The 20,971-nt window shown below is 35.1% G+C and overlaps 2 protein-coding genes across 4 annotated transcripts; both read right to left on the bottom strand.

Annotated features, from left to right (window-relative positions):
- Nucleotides 1-932: 932 nt before the first annotated feature.
- On the bottom strand, nt 933-11,666 carry LOC110818342 (dentin sialophosphoprotein, putative (DUF1296)). 2 transcript variants are annotated; one of them, XM_022047179.2, is made up of 10 exons: nt 11,242-11,666; nt 8,550-8,593; nt 7,740-7,866; nt 6,842-6,971; nt 5,714-6,306; nt 3,473-3,812; nt 2,939-3,209; nt 2,626-2,724; nt 1,827-2,273; nt 933-1,411 (listed from the first exon to the last, which is right to left on the bottom strand). In XM_022047179.2, the coding sequence occupies exons 1-10, from the start codon at nt 11,414-11,416 to the stop codon at nt 1,070-1,072; spliced, it is 2,568 nt and encodes an 855-aa protein (XP_021902871.1). In that variant the 5' UTR covers nt 11,417-11,666; the 3' UTR covers nt 933-1,069. The 2 variants fall into 2 exon arrangements, with proteins under 2 accessions (XP_021902871.1, XP_021902872.1); XM_022047180.2 differs by having other exon boundaries at nt 2,626-2,721.
- Nucleotides 11,667-12,555: 889 nt separating this feature from the next.
- Nucleotides 12,556-19,640, bottom strand: LOC110818364 (protein Brevis radix-like 2). 2 transcript variants are annotated; one of them, XM_088218259.1, is made up of 5 exons: nt 18,863-19,640; nt 18,041-18,417; nt 14,537-14,603; nt 13,892-14,283; nt 12,556-12,868 (listed from the first exon to the last, which is right to left on the bottom strand). In XM_088218259.1, the coding sequence occupies exons 1-5, from the start codon at nt 18,998-19,000 to the stop codon at nt 12,790-12,792; spliced, it is 1,053 nt and encodes a 350-aa protein (XP_088074385.1). In that variant the 5' UTR covers nt 19,001-19,640; the 3' UTR covers nt 12,556-12,789. The 2 variants fall into 2 exon arrangements, with proteins under 2 accessions (XP_088074385.1, XP_088074384.1); XM_088218258.1 differs by lacking the exon at nt 14,537-14,603 and adding an exon at nt 15,364-15,499 and having other exon boundaries at nt 18,863-19,613.
- Nucleotides 19,641-20,971: the final 1,331 nt, after the last annotated feature.

The following is a 20,971-nucleotide window of genomic DNA, read 5'->3' as shown; positions in this document are numbered from 1 at the left end:
GTCAAAATTAGTAATCCTTTTTTTTTTTTTTTGCTTTCATTGTTTCCTGTGATTGGCTTTGTGGTTCACACACACACACACGTTTAGTGCATGCACGTATCAATTACATTCGTTTTTAGTTGCGACAGGCATCAAACACAATTTCTTTTACTACATTAACCAAATTATTCTATTTATCGACCATTGTTGGTGTTAATGTACTTCCCATTCAACTAACCAGCTCCCTTTTCTACAAGTCTCACTACTACCAATTATGGCATTCTATACAGTTTATTCATTTCTGTTTTAAAACTTTATAAGCACTCTGAAAATAAAAATTATACCAACTAGCTTTCTGAAGGCATTTTCCACAATAAGAACCAAAATTACCAAATTAATCACGGATCAAAACTCTTGCTTCTGCACCGACTCATCACTAATACTATCTGCTGTGGTGGCAAACAACTAAATCTCTCATCTAGAAATCTGATGTGGCAGGGAGAGAAGTCTACTGTTTTTGGAGAAAAGATAAAAAGAAAGTCTTGTGGTGGGCATGGCTAAAGCAGGAAGGGATGTAGGATAGCAGACTGCAAGGGACCTGAAACATGTAAAGCAAAGTGTTGACGATCCCAAGGAAAAAAAAAAAAAAACAAGGATCAACAACATGACAAACATACACCACAATATGCTCTTCCTTTTCTCTTTTTTACCCTGACAAAACCTAAGGGAACAAAACAAACCCATCCAATACCACATGCTCATCACCTAATCTAATACCGTCTAATCTTCCATAAAACACTTTTCAGAATCCTTACCTCAACACACCTACATGCCTAAAAATTGGAGCCTTTCAAAAGTTTGCCAGCCAGCATGCCTGCCTGCAGATGCCGCCAATACCCACTTGATTAAAAGCTCCAAGTTTCAGACAGCTAACAAAACAAATATACAGCATGGAAAACTGAATACCGCTTTATGCATTTGAATAGATGAGATTACGAGTTACCCATTTCACAATTAAAACTAAAACCCTTTTCTATCACTACTTCAATCCATTACATGGAAAGGAGGTTGGTTAGTTTCGCACTTTCTTCTAGAAATTTGTCGTCCAGTTCAGATGACCCAACTGAGGCTGCTGATATGCACCCACTTGTGCCCCAGGAGCTGCTGGACCAACACCAACTCCAACATTACCACCTATAGCAGGTCCCAAATGATGAGGATTACCCATCGCAGCTGGCTGAGGGGGAGGATGATGGAATAGTCCTGGGAATTGCATGTGAGAAGACTGGGCTGCTGCTGCATTGAATGATGCATGCCCTGTGTGGGATGGCAAATAAGCAGCATGAGGTGTTTGCCCAGGAATATAGTATGAGGCAGATTGCAATCCTGGAACCTCCCTTGAGTTCTGAATCCACATTTCTGAAGTCTCAGCCTGACGTCAAAGACAAGATAGGGTCAAAAACATATACAAAATAATTCTCATACAGAATAAAGCAAGCCAACTAGGCACATCAAACCATGCAAATGCAGGATCACATAAAGATGAATTTTTTCCAAAATTACTTTTTCAAGTATGCAGAAACCAATTCAACATGTTAATCATCAGGAACCTAACAGTCTTGCCCTGCAAGATCAGATTACCTCCAAGCTGCCAAAGAAAAAATTACCTCTAAGTTGCCAAAAGTAGCCCGAGTCAAGTATCCAACACAAATCAAAAAACATGAACTACCAAATGAGTACCAAAAAAACATTTGACAAAAATTTCAAGAAAAATATGAAGCAAATATATGCTGTCACAGCAAGCAATGAATCAAAGTTCGTGCTTGTTTAATATAAGTTACATTGACCTGGGGATTTGGAACATAAAGATTCCCATCTTTGTACTTGATTCGAGATGAATCTTCAAGCCCAGTTGCACTCCCAACCACACCAGAGGCATTGATGGCATAGCCAGTTGGATTGTTAAAATTTCCAAACCCAGTGGGACTGCCTGCAGGAACTGGCTTAAACTGCTGAATCCCATATTTGAGGCCATTTGCACCGAGATGTGAACTACCTCCAGGCATCAGCACGTAACTGCTGCCATTCGATGGATGTGGATAGGCTGGGTTACCAGAATAGCCGGGCATGGCCATTTGTGGGACATAAACTGGGGAGAGGAATTGACGATATGGCATGAGATTAGCAAAATGGGACACATGAACTTGGGGAAACATCTGGGCCATTGGTGGTTGTTGCTGGATCATGGCAACTGTGGATGGAGAGGTGCCGTTGGCTGTATGGGAGCTTAAGGCCTGTAAACACATGAGAGAAAAAATAAACAAAATTTCCACCCGTTTATGGACTGAAAATCTAGAAATGCTGCCATCTGCTGAGTTAAGCAGGGTTTACAATGCCCATACGAATAAGAGTCTTAACAGATACTTCCACAAAAACCAACTGAAAACTGATATTACAAACAAAAGATTCCTTTCAAGGACCAAGCTAGTTAAAAATCTGGAGCCAATTTGCACATAATTTCTTAAGAAATGCTCTAAAATTCCATTGTAGATATGCCCCACAGTCTGGTCATTTATGAGCACAACCACATAAGAACCAAAGTTAAAATATAATGTAAGAGCTTATCCATCATATGACATGACGTACCTCCTGAGATGGAGATGGTTGTACTTGTCCACGTACAGTTTCATCCATAGCGGGTCTGAAATAGGGTATATCATAACCAGTCTGGGGATCATATGCCTGCTAGAGACCAACGCAGAAGAGTATGTTAGAACCAGCAAAAAAGTTTCCTTTAGATTATTCTATCACAATTTAGTTCACAACAATGTCTTCGTGTTTTTTATAAAATACATCTTAATGCTATACAAACAAAAGAGGCACTCCCTTATACAGGCCAGAGATTAAAGAAAACTGTAAAAAATTCAAAGCTTTTCTTAAATCTGAAAACCAAACTCACCGAAAAACTTTGTAATTCAGGAGGATCTTGTGATTGTCGTGATTCTGCTGGAGCATAAGATGGACTGTTGTCTTGAACCAAGCCAATATCTGCATAGTTTTCCAAACTTTGAGGATTAGAAGACTCCTTTTTATCAGGCAACTGTTGCTCAGGAGCAGAAACTGATGATGGAGAATCAGATTCGCCGTTTCTAACTTGATCATCTAGAATATCTGCAGGCTTACTGCCTGAAGAATCATCACATGAAGTTGCCGGAGCCGATACTGACAAACTGCCACCAAATTAACATCTTATTTTTAGAAGAAATATCGCCTGCTATGCATAGTCAAATACTGTATACATGTTCAACTAAAACATGCACACGATATTTTTAATGAATTTGGTTAGATCCTTCATTGAAATTATAGTTGTTGCAAACTAAACAATTTTTTTCAAATATATACTAGGATGTTCTCATTATTTTTTTTATAAAATAAGATGTCAAGCTTTGCTATTACTGCTATCTGCAAACAATAACCCAAGAGAAGATCCTACCTTGCTGCAGAATCCCCATTTGCATCTACTGTTATGCCAACTTCTTGAAATCCAGATACCAAGGTCCTTGAGGAATCAAACTCTAGACCAAAGCTGCCAAAAGTCAGTCTACACCGGTCAATCTCAGGGACACGAATATGCTGCGCAATGATGACATTCTGATTTTCACTGATGTTTACTCGAGAAAGCTTATCTTGCAATTTACTGGCTTCTGATTCCGAATCTTTACAAGTATCAGCATGAGGAGAAGCAGACTTTTTAGGTGTGCCAATTACCCCAGGACCATTAACACTAGACTTTTGATTGGATTTTGGTTTCCACTCTTTGTTATGCTGTTGAGCTGCATAAAAAGTTCATTGGTCAACTCTAACACAAGAATAAGATTGAAGAAAAGAAGTGCCAAGATAGAAGTCCAGTAATTCTAAGTCTTCTCTGTTAATACAGATGGATCGATTAAAAACTCCAGAAACCAACAACTGTTCAGAGAACAGCCCCAAGGAAAAAATAATGGCAAATTGGAAAACAGCCAACATTTTATCAAGCATTTCCAATATGAACTTCAAACCCAGGTTACTCACTGATTCGGGTAGTATTATGCCTTGGACAACCAGGTAATCAATGTCACTAGCCTAGTGTGTCAGAATGTGCTTGTTAAGTAAAAATTAACAATATGTTAAAGAAATACAAAATAACCATTTATTATTTTTAAAATCAGCTACTCAGAGCCTGGATGGCAACAAGCCGAACTGAGTCAAAGTCCTAGAATTTGAAGTTTGATTATTTAAATATCTCAAATTTGAATCAGCTTGAAGCTTGATTTTAATAAATTAAGGCTCGAGAACATAGAGCTCGAACTCAGTTAAAAAAATTCAATGAATGCGGAGCCTGACTGAGCTCAAACTCAAACTCGAATAAGTTCAAACTATATAAAGTTGAATTTGGTAAAATTTGATAGAGCTTTTTTGACATCCTATGTACCTTATATTATTAAAATTTTTATGTTATTTTTAGAATCGGAATATAATCATATCAAAAACAACTGTGAGCTTCTGAACCTTTCATGCTCAAAGTCAGCTCATTTAGCTATCAAAACTTTTTGAGACTCGAATCCAGGCTCAAATACGAAGCCGACCAAACTCGAAATTACTTTGACCGAGGCGAGTAGAACCCTTCACGAACATATTTAGACATGGCCACTAGTCAAGCCAAATTCTACTTCTACAGAAACTGTTTTCATTTTCAACTACCAATTTTTTTCTGAATAAATGAGCATAGAAAATGAAGTCTTATCTCCCTCAATGTACTTTTGATTACTGAAGAGCTTTTGAGGATTCGATTTCTCCTCTAAATATGGTTAGCAATAATAGGTTCCAAACGCTTAACCTATGGTTCACAGGTCAGTTGATGTCTGAAACCAGGCAGCAACACCTTTGTGGCATGTGAATAATAATTCTTTTTGCACCCCAACCTCCTTGATGCATGGAGAGTATTTATTTTTTCTCATGGAGAATTTCAAAATCCTTGTGGACCACCTAACGTTCATGAAGAATTTGTAGCTGGGCAACCTAAGCATTAAGTTCTGTTCCATAAAGCAATTAAAAGAAGCAATTGCATTAACTAAACAGGCAATACAAACGTGAAAAATAGGCAACTTGTGGGGCAGATTGACAGAAGAAATTCAAGATGCTGATAAGACAACAATCTAAGATATTATTAGGTCCTTTATTCACTATTATTAGGAGAACCAATAGATAAGATGACAGGCACAGCCATTCATGAAAGCCCTGTACTTTCATGCTTGAGGTCGTGTCTGTAAAAGATAAATATTGATTTGTCTGGCAATTTTTGTTTTCATTAATCAGTCAGAACTGAAGGAACTAAAAGGTAACTGACATTTTATGTGCAATCTTGGATGATAAAATATTTTGAAAGAAAATTATTTGCTGTGATGTTGCATTAGAGAGACACTATAGAACCTTAAAAAGGAGTCATAACTTGTAATTGAGGTTACAGGATACCCTGCAAAAGATGGTTTTCTGACACCTTATGTTAATTGACTAACATAATTTAGTTGGAGTAACGAATTATATCTAACATTGTCAGCAATATCAGATAAATATGCAACAAAAAGGAAGCAACTAAGGGAAGATATATCAACAATTGCTCCACCACTAAAGAAAAATAAAACTAAAAATGACGTTGGTTATAAAATATCCCAACATTCGTGATTTAGATGTATACCTTTTTGATGACCTCCAACTTGCTGATGTATCCTGCTACCATACGGATTGCTTAAGAAAGACCTGCTCACAGAGCTGGTGGGTATGACTGATTCAGTTACTGTAGTTTGGCTGAGCTGGTCAGTCTTAGAAATTGCAGAGAAAGGTTGAAATGATTCCGAAGAATCTCTTCCCAAAAGAGAATTTGAGAAAGACCCACTTTGGACGGATGAATCTTTGACGGGATTTTCCAATGATAACCGGCGACCTCCAACGACCCCAACTTCACGCTTAATAGCCCCAACGGTGGAGGATGATCTTGAATCAGGAGATGGAACATGAACAGGATCTGTAGAGGAGGAATAAACACCAATGACAGAATTGTTCGAGACAGATTTTGCAGGATGTGCTCCAGAATTGTTGGGCTTTACAGGTTCAACCCTTGCAACTGTCTTAGAAATAACAGTCTGCTTTTCCTCCAATACTTCATTCCTACCAATGCTGCTTAATTGTGCATCTTCTGCCTGCCTAGGCTGCAACTCTGACGTTCCATTAGAAGCACAAAATGAACTTTCTGCACCAGAAGTTTTTTGAGTGCCTGAAGTTTCTGTTTGACTGACAAACCCAAGGACAATGATCAGATTGAATATGTTGTTTGCAGAGAACAAGGTTGTCTTAAAATCTAAAATACCAAGAGGAAAAATAGTACTATGAAACTGACAGCAATAAACTATAATAAGCCATGCCAAAGCAGAAATAACGAGGCAAAAACAGTAAATGAGCATTTTTCATCTTAGTGTCAACAAGCACTGAATATAGAAAGAAACCCACAGATTTTGAAAAGAACCCCATGCCTAAGGTGAAAGACTATTATCTTTATCCTGCTTTCTTTGTTTGGCATAAAATATTTCTAACATCCCAAACTAAAATTAGTCAGACAATAGAGAACCACGCAAAGAAAAACATGCAGGCATGAAGTATTAGTATGTACGACGACCATGAAGAGAACAATCATTACTACTTGCAGGCATGAAGGACAGTGTTCAGACTTCAGGTTCAAAACCAGTTGAGCACAAAATTACATGAAGGTATAACAACAGAATCAAATGAGTCTTTCGAAGAAAATCAATGGAACTCAATACCCACATACCCTCTTTCCGCAACATTTGCAAGCACTTGCTCGTTATCCGATGCTGAGTACTGAGGGGAAGAAGAGTTTATTTCTCTATTTGTACTGTTAGCTCTGTTGTCCCGTACAACTCGGAACTCTCTGTTGGTTCCTGCACTAGTAAAGAACTTTCAATTTTAGAAACCATAGAAATTACATCAAAGTTAATATCACCAAGCAGTAGAGATCATTATACTAAATCAACAAAGGCATAGAATTGATCGTATATTTAAGTAACCAGTGTCAGCTGAAGAACTATGATATGGAAAATACTGAAGGATTCAGGAACAGGAATAAAACAAAACATATAGAGATATTTCAAGTTCTTTTGCAACTCCAAAAACAGCCCAGATTGTTCAAAGGTTAATAGAGTAATACTTCGGTATCAAATCCTCCAAGTAAATAATGGTTGCATAACAGGAACCTTCATGCATAAGAGTTTTTATACTCAAGGAAAAATACCAAAAAAAAGAGATAAAAGAGATGATAGTCATTGAGGAAACATGGCTTTTACCACTAAAATTAAATTTGAATTTGAAAAGTATCATATGATGTTGAAACATAAAATTAAATTGAGACTACTGCAACTCTTTTATTATGAATGATTCTAAAAAATTCAATATTAAAGGATAGTGCGTGTTGAATGTCACTTAAAATACACAAATCCAATTTTATAAGGGTGCAAAGAATCTCTCTCTTATAGAAAAGATGTAAAGAAAATAATTTAAACTACCAGAAGTAAAAAAACCTGGTAAAATAATGCACTTCGCATTCTTAACGCATTCAATAACTGATAGCATTCTGCTAAATTAAAAGCCATTATAGTCTAGCAGAAAGATACAAACATACATGTACCCTTATAAATACCACATCGACTTACCAGATACTGCATTCCGAGCATAGACTCCTCTTCGAACATTACGATCAGGAAATGCACGAAATCTCGTACCTTGACCAGCACTCTCATAGTGTATTTTTCGATCTACTGAATCCTTGTATACAACATTCTGCAGTGAAGAGAATATGCATCCAGTACCAAGGTTAAATAATATAGTTCTAACTTACAAATTAATGGACTTGAAAACAAACCAAAGCTCCAGGGCCAATGGTCAGAGAATGACAGTGAGAATACATCCAATGTTTTTCTCAAATAACAAACCATAAAACGACATTTGGAAGCAAGAGCACATGACTATTATCATTTAGTTTATTGACTGGCCCCTTTCATATAGATCCTTGCATCTTCCAAATAAAAAGCAAACACATTAATAAGAACAGAAAGGGCCTAATTGTATAATATTCTGAGATATTGAATTGATCCAAGTAAAAATTAGATGAAAATACAACAAGATGCCACTTTTAAAACATTGTAAAAGTCTAAAAATCATAAATTTCGAGATTGCAACAACCATTGTCATCGTATGAGACACCAAATGCAAAAAAACAAGCCATCTCCAACATTAACCAACAGCATAATAAAGACAAAATGATGGCCCTATCAAATTGAAGTGGAATAACTTATTAATGCTTCAAAAAGCATTACAAGTTACCATGATTCTAAGAAACAATGAATTTACACAACTATGATAGAAAAGGATGCTAATAATAACAACAGAATCTATAACCAAAAAACAGAGCAGCAAAGGCAAATAACTATGGATCAGGCAATGATGAATAAAAGAATTTTTACCTCTTTCTTCCTGTCCCTTCTCCTCTTTACTTCATGGAATGGATCTGAGAAGGATATTAGGAACAAGCATAAGAGAGAAACTTTTTCAATCAATAAACATACATCAAGTATTACTAAAAAAAGACTACTACTGAATCAAAAACCATTCCATAAGTGAAAAAGAAAATAATCACAAAAGATCTTCAACTCTTTCATAAGAAAATACATATTATCAGAAAGAACAGAGGTAGAACAAAGGGACAATAAAAAATTCTCGTACGACAACAAGAAGAATAGGAAACGAAAAAAACATGAGGGGTTCCCAGTCGCTTCGCAAAATAGCCATGGAGACATCCCTAAAGAAACCATTTTGCCACATAAGAAAGATTAATGGAAGTAACAATCCTTGGAGAGTTTACCCGTATACTTGAACAACATCCATAAACCAGCAAAGCTAGCTCCTCTCTGAAGTACCCCAGCTTCCTTCTTTTCTCTACCTCTCTTAAGGAACATAGAGAGAGATGAAACACTCAAGGAAAGGGGGGACAACGCATATGAAGCCAAAATTACTTACCACCAACCCCCCCGCCCCCCGCCCCAAAAAAAAAAAAGAAAAAACACTAGACCAAAACCTAGGCCAAAATTAAGCCACCTCACAGTTCAGAAAAAGATGACTATGAGACTCAACCACCTTGAAGTAGAGGATAGACACATCAAAGGAGAGGGCATCATTGGTTTCACAAGTTTGCAGCAAATAATTAGGTGTTGAAACTTTAGATCAACAATCCAAAGAAAACATTAATCTTAAAGGGATATTCAGCCTCCAAAAAAACACCTAGTGTGCAAATTAGAACGATTCAAATTCCAAGGTCCACATCTTGCTATCGAGATGTGGAGGAGACAATTAAAGGCTCAAGGTTATTAAGCAAAGAGATCATATCATCAGATTCTCAGTCACCAAGTTTCTTGAATAAGAGTAAATTCCAAGATATGTGATCATCCATTTGATATAGAAACTGACAGATAGGAACATTATGACACAGAGAAAGGCTGTAAAGGCGAAGGAGAACATGAGCAAGTAGGAGAGCACCAACTTATCAATCTTCCTAAAACAATATACAGGAACCATCACCCACTTTCAAACAATTAAGAGGGATGAAAAGGTCATAGCGCTGTCAGATGGCATAAAGATTCCACATCTCCACACCCCTAACCAATCACAACTCCAGCCAGACCCTCTAAAGGTTCACCAAAACCTGCCACAGCCATCTCAGAGAACTAGACAAAGGAGAAAAAGAAAAGAACAAACTAGGTCAGTTATTTTTAATGGTACTTACTTAGTGAGCCACAAGAAACAAATGTGGGTGGCATTTTGTATCTGATTGTCAATATGTATCTTTAGAAGGAAAAAAATTTAAAAAAAAAAACTGAAACAAATCTAAGATGTCCTCCACAAAAATATCATATTGCAAGATTAAACGGGTGACTAACCATAAATGCGATCTTCCATTGTTGGGAAGGGAAAATTGCAAAAAGAATCGAAGAAAAAATAAAAATAGAGAATCAATACTATAAAACCTATTGTCCCTGTTCCTTAAATCCTACCATAGAAAAATGTCCACATGAAACAAGGTAGCTCACTTTTGTCAATGGTGTCATACTCCTAAAGAAGGATCTTAAATATTTAATTTTTATTAGATTCCTTCACTGATGCCAATTTGAATTCAGTAAATAATGGTTTCATAAGACTTGCTTACTACAACTGCAGGGTGATTTTGTTAGGATTATTGTCTCTCACAAACATATTAAGAGTTGTTTAGTTTCCTTGATGCTTCTTTCTCTAAGCTTAACATCTATGAATATTACAAGTGACATTACAAACTGTATCCTATATGAACATATTATATGGAATGATTACCAGCTATCTATTTCATAAACTAATGCACGAGTCAACAAAAGATGACAGAAACATCATCAAACAATAGGCACATAATCAAAGGTAAATTTGAAAAACTGGCTAAATGCCAATAGGCAGACTTTAGCTGCACTTGGAAATTCAAACTTCAAAACTCATTAGCAAGAAAATAGCATCAGTTCCAGCATACAAAAATGGACAAGCAGCACAAGGGACAACACGAACATTAAACCAATTTTAGAAGTCAATTTTAAATTTTCGAGCCAATGACGAATACCAATTCACATATGCAAACACCAAAACACTGGAATATTAGTCAATTAGTGCACTAGGCCATGTAATCACACGTTTAACTAAACCTCTCGAAAGACAGACCTACAAACAACCACCAAACTAGGCACCGATAATCACCATTGCACATTGCATAGCAGCAAGTAGAAGCACAATATTTTTTTGGAAATAAAAGAAGAAGCACAAATTAAAAGAGCAAACAACTGTTAACGAACTCGAAAATACTGAAGGACGACTTAATTCAGAGAAAGTTGAACTGTGCGACTAAACAAATTAAGTTTTCAATCTCAACTACAAAAATCGTAAGAGCAAATAACCCATTACATAATGGAACACGAAAGGCAACAAAATAGCTACAGGAAAACCATTGAGAACAGACGCCCCTAAAAACAATCCGGAATGCAAGAAAGAAAACCACGCAGAAATACCCAACAAAGCAAATATACTTTGAACTTGAATGAAAAGGAGAAAAAAAGGAAAAAAGAGAAGCAACGGAACGATAGCGACCTTGGTTGAGCAATTTCTGGGTGGTCTCATTTGGGTCCATGTTGGCCTCTTTCAGGGCAATATAAATATCAGCATCAGAGTGATTGCCCACTATCTCCTTTATCGATTGGATCGTCTTCCTCACTCGATCGGTAAGTACCTGATTCCCCCCTTCGATTCTCGACCCAGTCACCATCTCAAATAATTGACTTCTGGTCCGCCTACCAGACTGTCCGAAACTAAAGAAGTGACAACAAAAATAAGACCAATACCAACAATCCGCACAATTTATAAAAATATAAGAGACAAATTGTATTTGTATATAGTTACTGGTAGCTGTCAAACCCTAGAGAAACAGAGCTAGGGTTGGCATTCAGAGATGAAAGAAACGAAACGGCTTAACAAGAGAGGGGGTTTGGGAGCGAGGGTTTTGAAAACATTTTTACCCACGAAGGACTGGAGAGAAATCCTAATTGAGACCCTCCACATTTACTGTTTTGCCCCTGCGACCACCGTATCATCACTTTTTTCATATATTTAAAAATATAAATATATTCTTTTGCAATTAAATTAAACTATATACTTTCAAAACATATTTTATAAAAATTATCTCAAACATATCATATAATATTTTCATAATTAATTAATTATATAACTTGATCTAATTATCTTATCATCATTCGAATGGTCGGTCAATCATGACAACAGTCATTTGAATTTACTGGCATGTAACAGTTTTTTGTTTTCTGATTTATCTCATATTTAATTGTAGATCATTAGATATTATTGTAATTTAATTATTAATATGAAACTAGAGATTTTTTATTTTCCAAAATAACTTTCAATTTATTTCCTAAAATAAACTTGCTCAATCTCATCTCAATCCTTCATCATCAAACACATTGTATTAATTAAGATATTTAAATTTAATAACTTAAATATCAAGATCATATAAAATTTTAAATAATTTATCATTTTAATCACCAAGTTATATTTTTTTAGTATAAGTTTTTTTTTTCTTTTTTTTGATAAAATAGTAAAAATAATTTTCATTCATACTAAAAAGTTATTTATTTTAATAAATTAAGTTAACTGAATAAATCATTTTTAAATTAAAATGAGTCTAAAGGAAACAATGATCTACCTCAAATGAGATTTTCCTGTTGAAATAATTCAGAAGAAGTCATTTGACAGAATTATTGTTTCCAGTACTCACTTAATATCTGATCATAATAAGATAGACCCGTCTGATATCCATATCCAAACCGCGATTTCATCAACACCCGGCAAAGATATACTGTGATTTGCAGTTTATGCGAGTCAGACGAAAAGGAATAGCTCAAGTAAAATTCAACTATTATTATCATAATTAACACGTCCAGTAATTTCTGCACCATCAATTTACCACAACCAACAACTTATCTAACCAAACGTAGCTTAATTAACCCTGAGAATCCGAATCAGTGTCAATGTAAGTAAACTCTGTGATGAAACTGTACTGCGATCGGGTACATACACATGTTAAAAGGAGAAGATTTCCCAGCTCCACCAATCCATAGATGTGCTAAATCACAAATACTGTTCCTGTATCCTAGCTCGGTTCTGTTCCCACCACAACCTTGCATGCATTTCTCCAAACCTTTCTCGGCTGCACCAAAGTTAAAGGTAAGAAAAATATATATTTAAATCCATCTAATCTTGTATGATTTTAATTAAATATAAACTGGGTACTACTGTTTCACAACTGGGTCATGGAAATCTGAAAAACCATAGTCCCAGGTCATAATGAGGATGATATGGAAAGGTTTTGCTGTATATAGAGGCATACTAAGTGGGGACCAACTTCATTACTCATACCCAAAATGATCAGGTCATAGGGTTTTTTTGTTTTTTGGATCATTCACCATAAACATGTATTTTGCAGACAGCTAAAATCCACTGGAATCAACTAATGCTAAAGGGGGCAGAATGAGCCCACTCCAATAAGCATTTTCTTGTTTTCCTTATTCAGAAGTTAAATATTCAAATTCAACTTCCAGTAGCATCAAACACCTTGTAGATTAACACATTGTCTACTGAAACATATCATGCGTTCAACGTGGAGAGTTTCAAAGAATTATATAACAAGAGAACGATTTTATCCACATCCTAAAATCTAGACAAGCTTAGAATGGTTTATCACAACAGTACATGACGGAAAAAGGAAACACTTCATTACAAATTGATAGTGTAAATTCAAATGTTTTTCTTCTATTCGATTATCTAAGTCAACATATACCATATTCATTCTAAAGAATCTATTAGATATTTAACTGCTAATACTTTCATTGGCTACACAATAGGTGGAGACCACAGCCGGTTGGATTGTTAGTTAGATTCCCCCTCATCCCAGCATAAACATTAAACTGAGCCCTGACTGAAGGATTCAGCAGTCTTATTATGTAAATGTGAGCCTTAGTTTTACTAAATGAAAATGTAGTACAACTTATAAAGGCTTTTGCTGAATGGAAATGATGAAAATTGACTTTGAATCAAGGTTTCTTATACCACAAACTTCAGCAGAAGGTAACTAAACAGGACATACAACAAAGAGATATCAACATAGGAGGAAATGATTTGCCATACCGATGTTAGTCCACCTAAAACTTTTACACCATCAAAACCAACATACCTGAAGCGGACGCGTCTAAGTTCTCGAGTGCCACCTGGTAGTGCTCTGATAGTGATGTATACTCCAGGTTCATCCTGTTCAACCCATTCAGTCTCCATATCACTGGCATTACTGACTGAAAGCTCTCCTGAAAAATCTACCTCCCTTGATGAACTAGTCCTTGCAGAACCATCCACTGATAATGTCTCAGTCTTGGCCCCGCTGATGCTAGAAAGTTTTGGCGTTGAAGCAAGACCAGCTGAATCACAGTAATGACCGGATTGCACTGGCTGGTGATCAAGTGAATCAGAAGAAGAATAACCCATTCCTGTTGGGCGTTGGAAGTTACGTGGATGTTCTCTGCTGAGTGGTGGAGTCACAGGGCTATCCTTTGTAGATTCAATTCTTGAGCCCTAATAAAAGGTTTGAAAACTCCATTAGATCCAAAAGATATCTAAAATAAAATATTATGAATCCTTTAAGATCCACATAAAACCTTATAGCCAGCAAGTGATACAGTTCGCGGAATGGAAGGATGAACGAAACCAGGACAATAAAAGTTCAAACAATAAAATTCTCTGAATATAAAAATATACGTTGCTATAATAACTGTTTTAAGTCCTTAGCGAGGGATGTTCTTTATGAATGTGGAGTCACAGGGCTAACCCTTTGCAGATTCAGTTCTTGAGCCCTAATGAAGGGTTTGAAAACTCCATTAGATCCAAAAGATGATCTAAAATAAAACAAGATGAACCCATTAAGATCCATATTAAAAGCTCACAGCCAGCAATTGATTCAGTTCACAGAATGGAATGATGCATCGAAACCAGGATAGTAAAGGATCAAACAATAAAATTCTCTAAATATTAAAATATGCATTGCTATAACAACTGTTTACGTCCATTGCGATGGACATTCTTTATTGAGTGGTGGAGTCACGGGGCTGTCCCTTGCAGATTCAATTCTTGAGCCCGAATAAAGGGTCTCCATTAGATCCAAAAGATGATCTAAAGTAAAATAAGATGGATCCATTAAGATCCACATAAAAGCTCATGGCTAGCAATTGATTCAGAGTGGTGGAGTCACGGGGCTGTCCCTTGCAGATTCAATTCTTGAGCCCGAATAAAGGGTCTCCATTAGATCCAAAAGATGATCTAAAGTAAAATAAGATGGATCCATTAAGATCCACATAAAATCTCATGGCTAGCAATTGATTCAGTTCACGGGATGGAATGATGCAACAAAACCAGAATACTAAAAGTTCAAACAATAAAATTCTCTAAATATTGAACTATACATTGCCATAACAACTGTTTAAGAAATATAGAACAAAATGAATATATGAAATGCCTATCCATAGTCCAATGTTGAAAGTATATGAGGGTCAATTCATGCCCCAGAACATAAGAAAATGAAGCGTACTTGAATACAGAAACAGGGAAAATATCCACTGGATAACATAATTTTGATGTGTTAACAGTGAACAAGCTTACCTCATCTTCTGATCTTGGAGGAGTTGGAAGAGGGACTGTTTGGTGATTGAACTGTTGAACATTGTACAGTTCCATGACCTTATCATAATTCTCTGCCCACCACCTTTGTGCTTGCCATTTGTTAAACAATTCACGACTTGACAAAGTAAATAGCCATAATTATTTCTCCTGACTACTTACAACAGGTTAATCCTAAAAGAATGGGAAAGATTAACTTGTACAAAAATTTCTAACAAAGTTTCAAGACTCTGAAAATGAAAAATGTTTAGGCTGGCACATCGGAATAATGAATTACCTAACTGATTTTCAGGACTAATTAAGAACATAACTAGAAAAAATACAACAATCATCAGATAACCCAAAAAATCATTAGAGTGGACTTTGCAATAGATACAGTGGAAAGAAACATAGTATCTGAATGTAAATTATAACTTCAGCCTCGGGACGAACATTGGACTGAAACCACAAAGACAAGTTTTTGGATACCATGATGAATCCTGCATACATCATTTTATAGATCAACAATATCTTGGGTGCAGGCATATCAATAGATATTATATTTCAGAAGATGTACTCGTGGTCCCACTAAAGTTATCAATTTCCAGGGCATTATACAGAGCCACCAAAATAGTTATCGAACTACTATGAAAGAAGTATTATAAGGGAGTTTAATTATAGATTTTGACAAATTAAAATGTCAAACACAATGGTGCTGGCCCATGCAATAGGATAGAAAACCAGCATTGATTCACTCTCATTCCGAGCTTACAGAATAAGTGGTTGGATGACTCCTGGTTTCAACTGCAAGACCACTAATTTCTTCATGTTCTTGGGAGAAATTTGACATAGTTACCTTCAAAAACACTGATTTCAAATAAGAAGATATCGTTCATCATGATGTAACAGTGAGGGACAACCTTGGTTCTACACATGTGGCTTCCAATTTGTGTCTGAATGATCATACCACCAGTTGTAATTTATCATCTAAAACACATACAACCTTAATGCCATAAAATCCTGGATTATTTTCAGTTGGCAGTTTCACGAACGAGGACATGGGAAAATATTTAAGACCTCCTTACAATAACAAGAAAGAAAAAGAAAAAGAAAAAGGGAATATATGGTCATGTTTCCATCCTTTAACAGCTCTAACCAAGTTTCTACTATTAGTCTTTTCCATTATACCAAGTAGAAGGGGGGTCTGAGGAAGGACATATTGGAAAATATTCAAGACTTCCTTGCAATAAAAAGAAAGAACAGGAAGAGAGAGGGAATACAGGGCCACGTCCCATCCTTTAACAGCTCTGACCAAGTTTCTATTTTCAGCCTTTCCATTATACCAAGTAAAAGGTAGATCTGATGACGGCTTTTTCCTAAGGAGAGCCTTGAATCAATTCGTGGAGACTATCCCACTTAAGTTGGAGCTACATCCTCCTCTAGGCTAGAAAACAAGAGGAAAAGAAATGGGATCTGCAGATAGCCCATTCCTTATAGTAGAAGACATGATAAGATCAAATGCAGCCATCTCGCAATACCTAACCAAAAGTGTAAACATTATCTAACCAAGAAGTAACAGTGTTCGAGATGTTTCACTATTTAAAAGTTGCAAAATATAGAGAACAATAAAGTTTATGTAAATTCCATCCTTAGAGAAACAACTGCTAAGTAACAAATAATGAATGAATCCTTCCATCAATGGAAGACCTAATTGTTCTAACTTTTATTAGTTCTATAGATGATCAATTTCATGAGATACATATTTTTTTTTAATGAAATTTGCACTAGATACAACAAAGACAGGTATGACACCATTCATGGACACCTGGGAACATCATACTTCAAAAGGATCACATGATTACCACTCAAGAGCGAACAGTTTACTGCTTTTAGAAAGGTGACTTACAATTTAGCCCCAGGCACAGCAGCACCTGAATTTTCAAATTAGCTCAACCATGACAAGGTGAAAATACATAGACACTGCCAAATAACTCTAAGTACGGTCACAATAAAATTGCCAGTATATCGCACCTAAATTTGTTGGGCAAGAGAAAATTATTATTATTACTATTATCACTATTGCAACTTTAGCTGAAATAGCATATTTGACAATTCACTGGAAATGCAATTAAGTTGTAAAGGGTATAATTCTGAAGTTGTTGAGAGCATAAAAGAATACTGACAAGAAGGAATGCAAGCTTTTAACCGGTACTGTTCAGGTCTGATAACAATTAAAAGTGGAGAGCTTCATATGCGATATGGAGAAGTTGTGAAATGCAACAAAAGTGGTTGGTAAGGCAAGCTTCAGAGTAGTCCAAAAGCTCAAGGTAGTTAAAACCTTTAACCACTTGTTGCTGTAACAGGTATATTGGATAATCATCTTACTTAAACAAATAGAGAGCATCAAAAAATCCAGTTAATAACACCCATATAACTATCATTTCACACAAACAACATAGGATCACAACAAACAGACCTTACACTTCACTAAATATAAAAAATCATTTAAACTTAGAAAAAGAAAAAGTAACCAGAGAAAATGGCCCCAACACAATTACCCCCTTCCAACCCAACATAGAGACACCAACAAGCATATAGTCCAGTTCACACACACAGCATATTGTGGCATTCAAACAAATAACAGGCTTCCCTGCAATGAGAAACAAGCAAAAATAAGCACCTGAATCGAATGCGTTTCAGATCATTTCCTCCCTCAGGCAAGGAAACAAAAGTGATGAGTACACCAGGCTCCACTTGCGCCACCCACTCCTTAGGTTCATCTTCCTCCGTAAACATCACAGATTCTGTTCGCCCACTGGCCGATGATGGCATGCGTTCACCACTTGAAAGCCCTTTCAGTCGTGCTTCCATCTCCTTTCCCCACATCCTTGGTGTTGAGTTGAAGCTCCCTGTTCTATGGTATGCATGATGGAAACTTCCAGACTCTGAGGTAGCCTCAGAGTCAGCATAGTGTCTGTTCTGATTACGGTTTGATGAGCCAGCGCATGGCTTGCAGTTCTTATATGCCCCTGATGCCTTCAAGGCCATATCCTTGATCTGAAAAGAAAAAAGAATTACCCGTCAATAAACTTATTCTGCCGATAAAATAGACACTAAAAAAAAAAATGAACTTCCGGGGCTCTTTTCCGGATTTGATTTTGATTCCTGAAGTAGAATAAGTAAGCCTATATATTTTTCTTCCTTACAACAATGGAAAACGGAACAGAGTTTGGCCATAAATTGGCTACCCAGTACTCGAAAATTAAAAGGAAAATAAACCGTACAGTTCTTTTTCTCTCTTCTTTTTTCCAGAAACCAGAAGGAAACGGGACAAACTCTAAACCGAACAGTTGAACAAAATATATCATAGTCAACCAATTCTTTTCTTTGTCTTTTTCTTACAGCGAAACCCACAAGATTCAAAGTTGGAAGAAGCCTCAAAATTTCCGACATTTTCGTACTAACCAACGATTAAAACTTACAACATAGACAGTCACTCTACCTGAGCAGTAAGGGCCTTGATAGCCTGCTTGGTTCTGGGTGTACCAACAACTGTGGCGTCTTCGTCTTCTGGCTCCATCTGGTGATTAGATCCATTCTTGTTGTCTAGCTGCTTTGAACATGCTATACACGTCAACATTTCTTCGCTTCTCTCTCTTTCAAAATCGACCGTACCTTCCTCTCTTCCTCAAAAAAAGAGCGATAGAACAAGAACAAAAAAAGAAACTAAACAACAAGAGGGAAAAAACACATCTCAGATTCTCTCTGACAAGTCAGTCAAAATCAAGAGAAAGCTATATATACATATAGGCGATTTTAGATGTGTATGCATCGTGTGCGTGTATTATACGGAGTTCAGCACAGTGCTTTTATGTATAGGAGCAGAAATTTGGAGTTCTTGGGTTTGTTCTGCGATAATGAGAATTACTCTCTGTGTATTTTCAGATGAAACGGGTTCAAACCCAGATCCCAGGCTAGATGGGAACATGCAACATATTTATATATATTGATATATACACAAATTACAATAACTTGTATATAAATGGGAAGTGACCGTTAATGGGGGTAATTAGGGCATGGTATTTGGATCAAATATTAGAAATAAATCCTCCCTGATTCACTCTCTCTCTCCGGGTTTGTAATGCCAGTTAAAAATGAGTAATAAATACTTTTCTTCACCTTTCCTTCTCTCTCTCTGGAGCCACGCTCCCTTTGTTCCATTTCTTAAATCAGGATTTCCAGCTTTAAAAATCATTTCTTTTTCCCTTCATTATATCCGCAAAGATACCTGCAAAAGCTCGAAGTGGCTGTCCATGTCGACTCCGTTACTTGCAGTTCTTCTTAATTTTATGAAAAAAACATATATGTCATTTAAACTCTATGTTAAAGTATCAAATTTTCGCTTTATATTATATACAAAATATTTAAAATTTATCATATATTATATATTTTTTAGAATTCTTCTTGTATTTTATTTATAAAAAAAAAAAAGTTTTCATGTTTGTTAATTTTTTACCACATCTAAAAAATATCATTTGAATTCAATGATACTAAATAAAAATTTAGTAAAATATTAAAAATTTATTTGATACTAAATAAAAATCTTCAAACTTTGTGTACACTATATTTTTATCTAAAATTCATCTTGTATCTTAAGAAATTAAAAAAAATTATCTTCATTAATTTGTATTGTACTATTTGTGTTTTATGACATAATGCGTAATATGTCAAACCATGTGTGCAAAAAAAATAAATTTTAAGTTATAATTATTAGCTAAAATACTAACAAAAATTATATTGTATAAAAATATTTAAAATTCTATAAATAATTTTATTATTCAAAAAATCACGTAGTTATTGTTGACTTAACATTATGATAATTTGTTAAGTGTAAGATTTAACTTTTTTTTTTTCTCTATTTCCTTGCTATTTAGCCTTTATAGACAAAATAACTTCAAATTTTAATTTTACTAAAAGAATGCATGAAATGTATATAATAAATATGGCTAATCATATATTGATATTATGTAGTACGAAGTATTTCGTATTTAGTACCGTATATATAATTTATTTTCAAAAGTTTACGTCATGATAAAAATTTTACATTAAAATAATTAATATAATAAAATTAATTTGAATATTCAAACGGTTTAAATTTTTTTAAAAATTAACACGTAAAAGAAATCATACTAAATTTTATATTTTTTTATACAAAAATAATATATTTAATTAATAACATAATAATATAATTATTAAAATTATTGTATTATTTTTAAAAGTTGTGAATTTAATAAGTAATTTATCAATTTACGAATATATTATGAATTATCAGTGATTGACTTATAATGATTAATTCAATATAATTAAATATTTTATTCATAAAGTTGCGATGATTAAATTTTAATAAATTTATTATATTTATAAATAAAATAATATATAATGTAACGATTAGATTATTTTAGTTGAAATAATTATAATTAATTAAAAAAATTAAATTTAGTTTTTTTTTTCTTAAATAACTGTATATCCGAATTCAAAAAGTGGAGAGAAAAGGAAAGAAAATGGTGGGTTTCATTTATTTAGGTTTAAAAAAATAATATTTAATGAAGCA

Source organism: Carica papaya, chromosome 4 (assembly GCF_054855325.1).
Source record: "Carica papaya isolate Zhongbai chromosome 4, ASM5485532v1, whole genome shotgun sequence".
Taxonomy (NCBI): Eukaryota; Viridiplantae; Streptophyta; class Magnoliopsida; order Brassicales; family Caricaceae; genus Carica; species Carica papaya.
The sequence above is the reverse complement of the archived record's forward strand: the minus strand, read 5'-3'. Positions and strand labels throughout refer to the sequence as shown.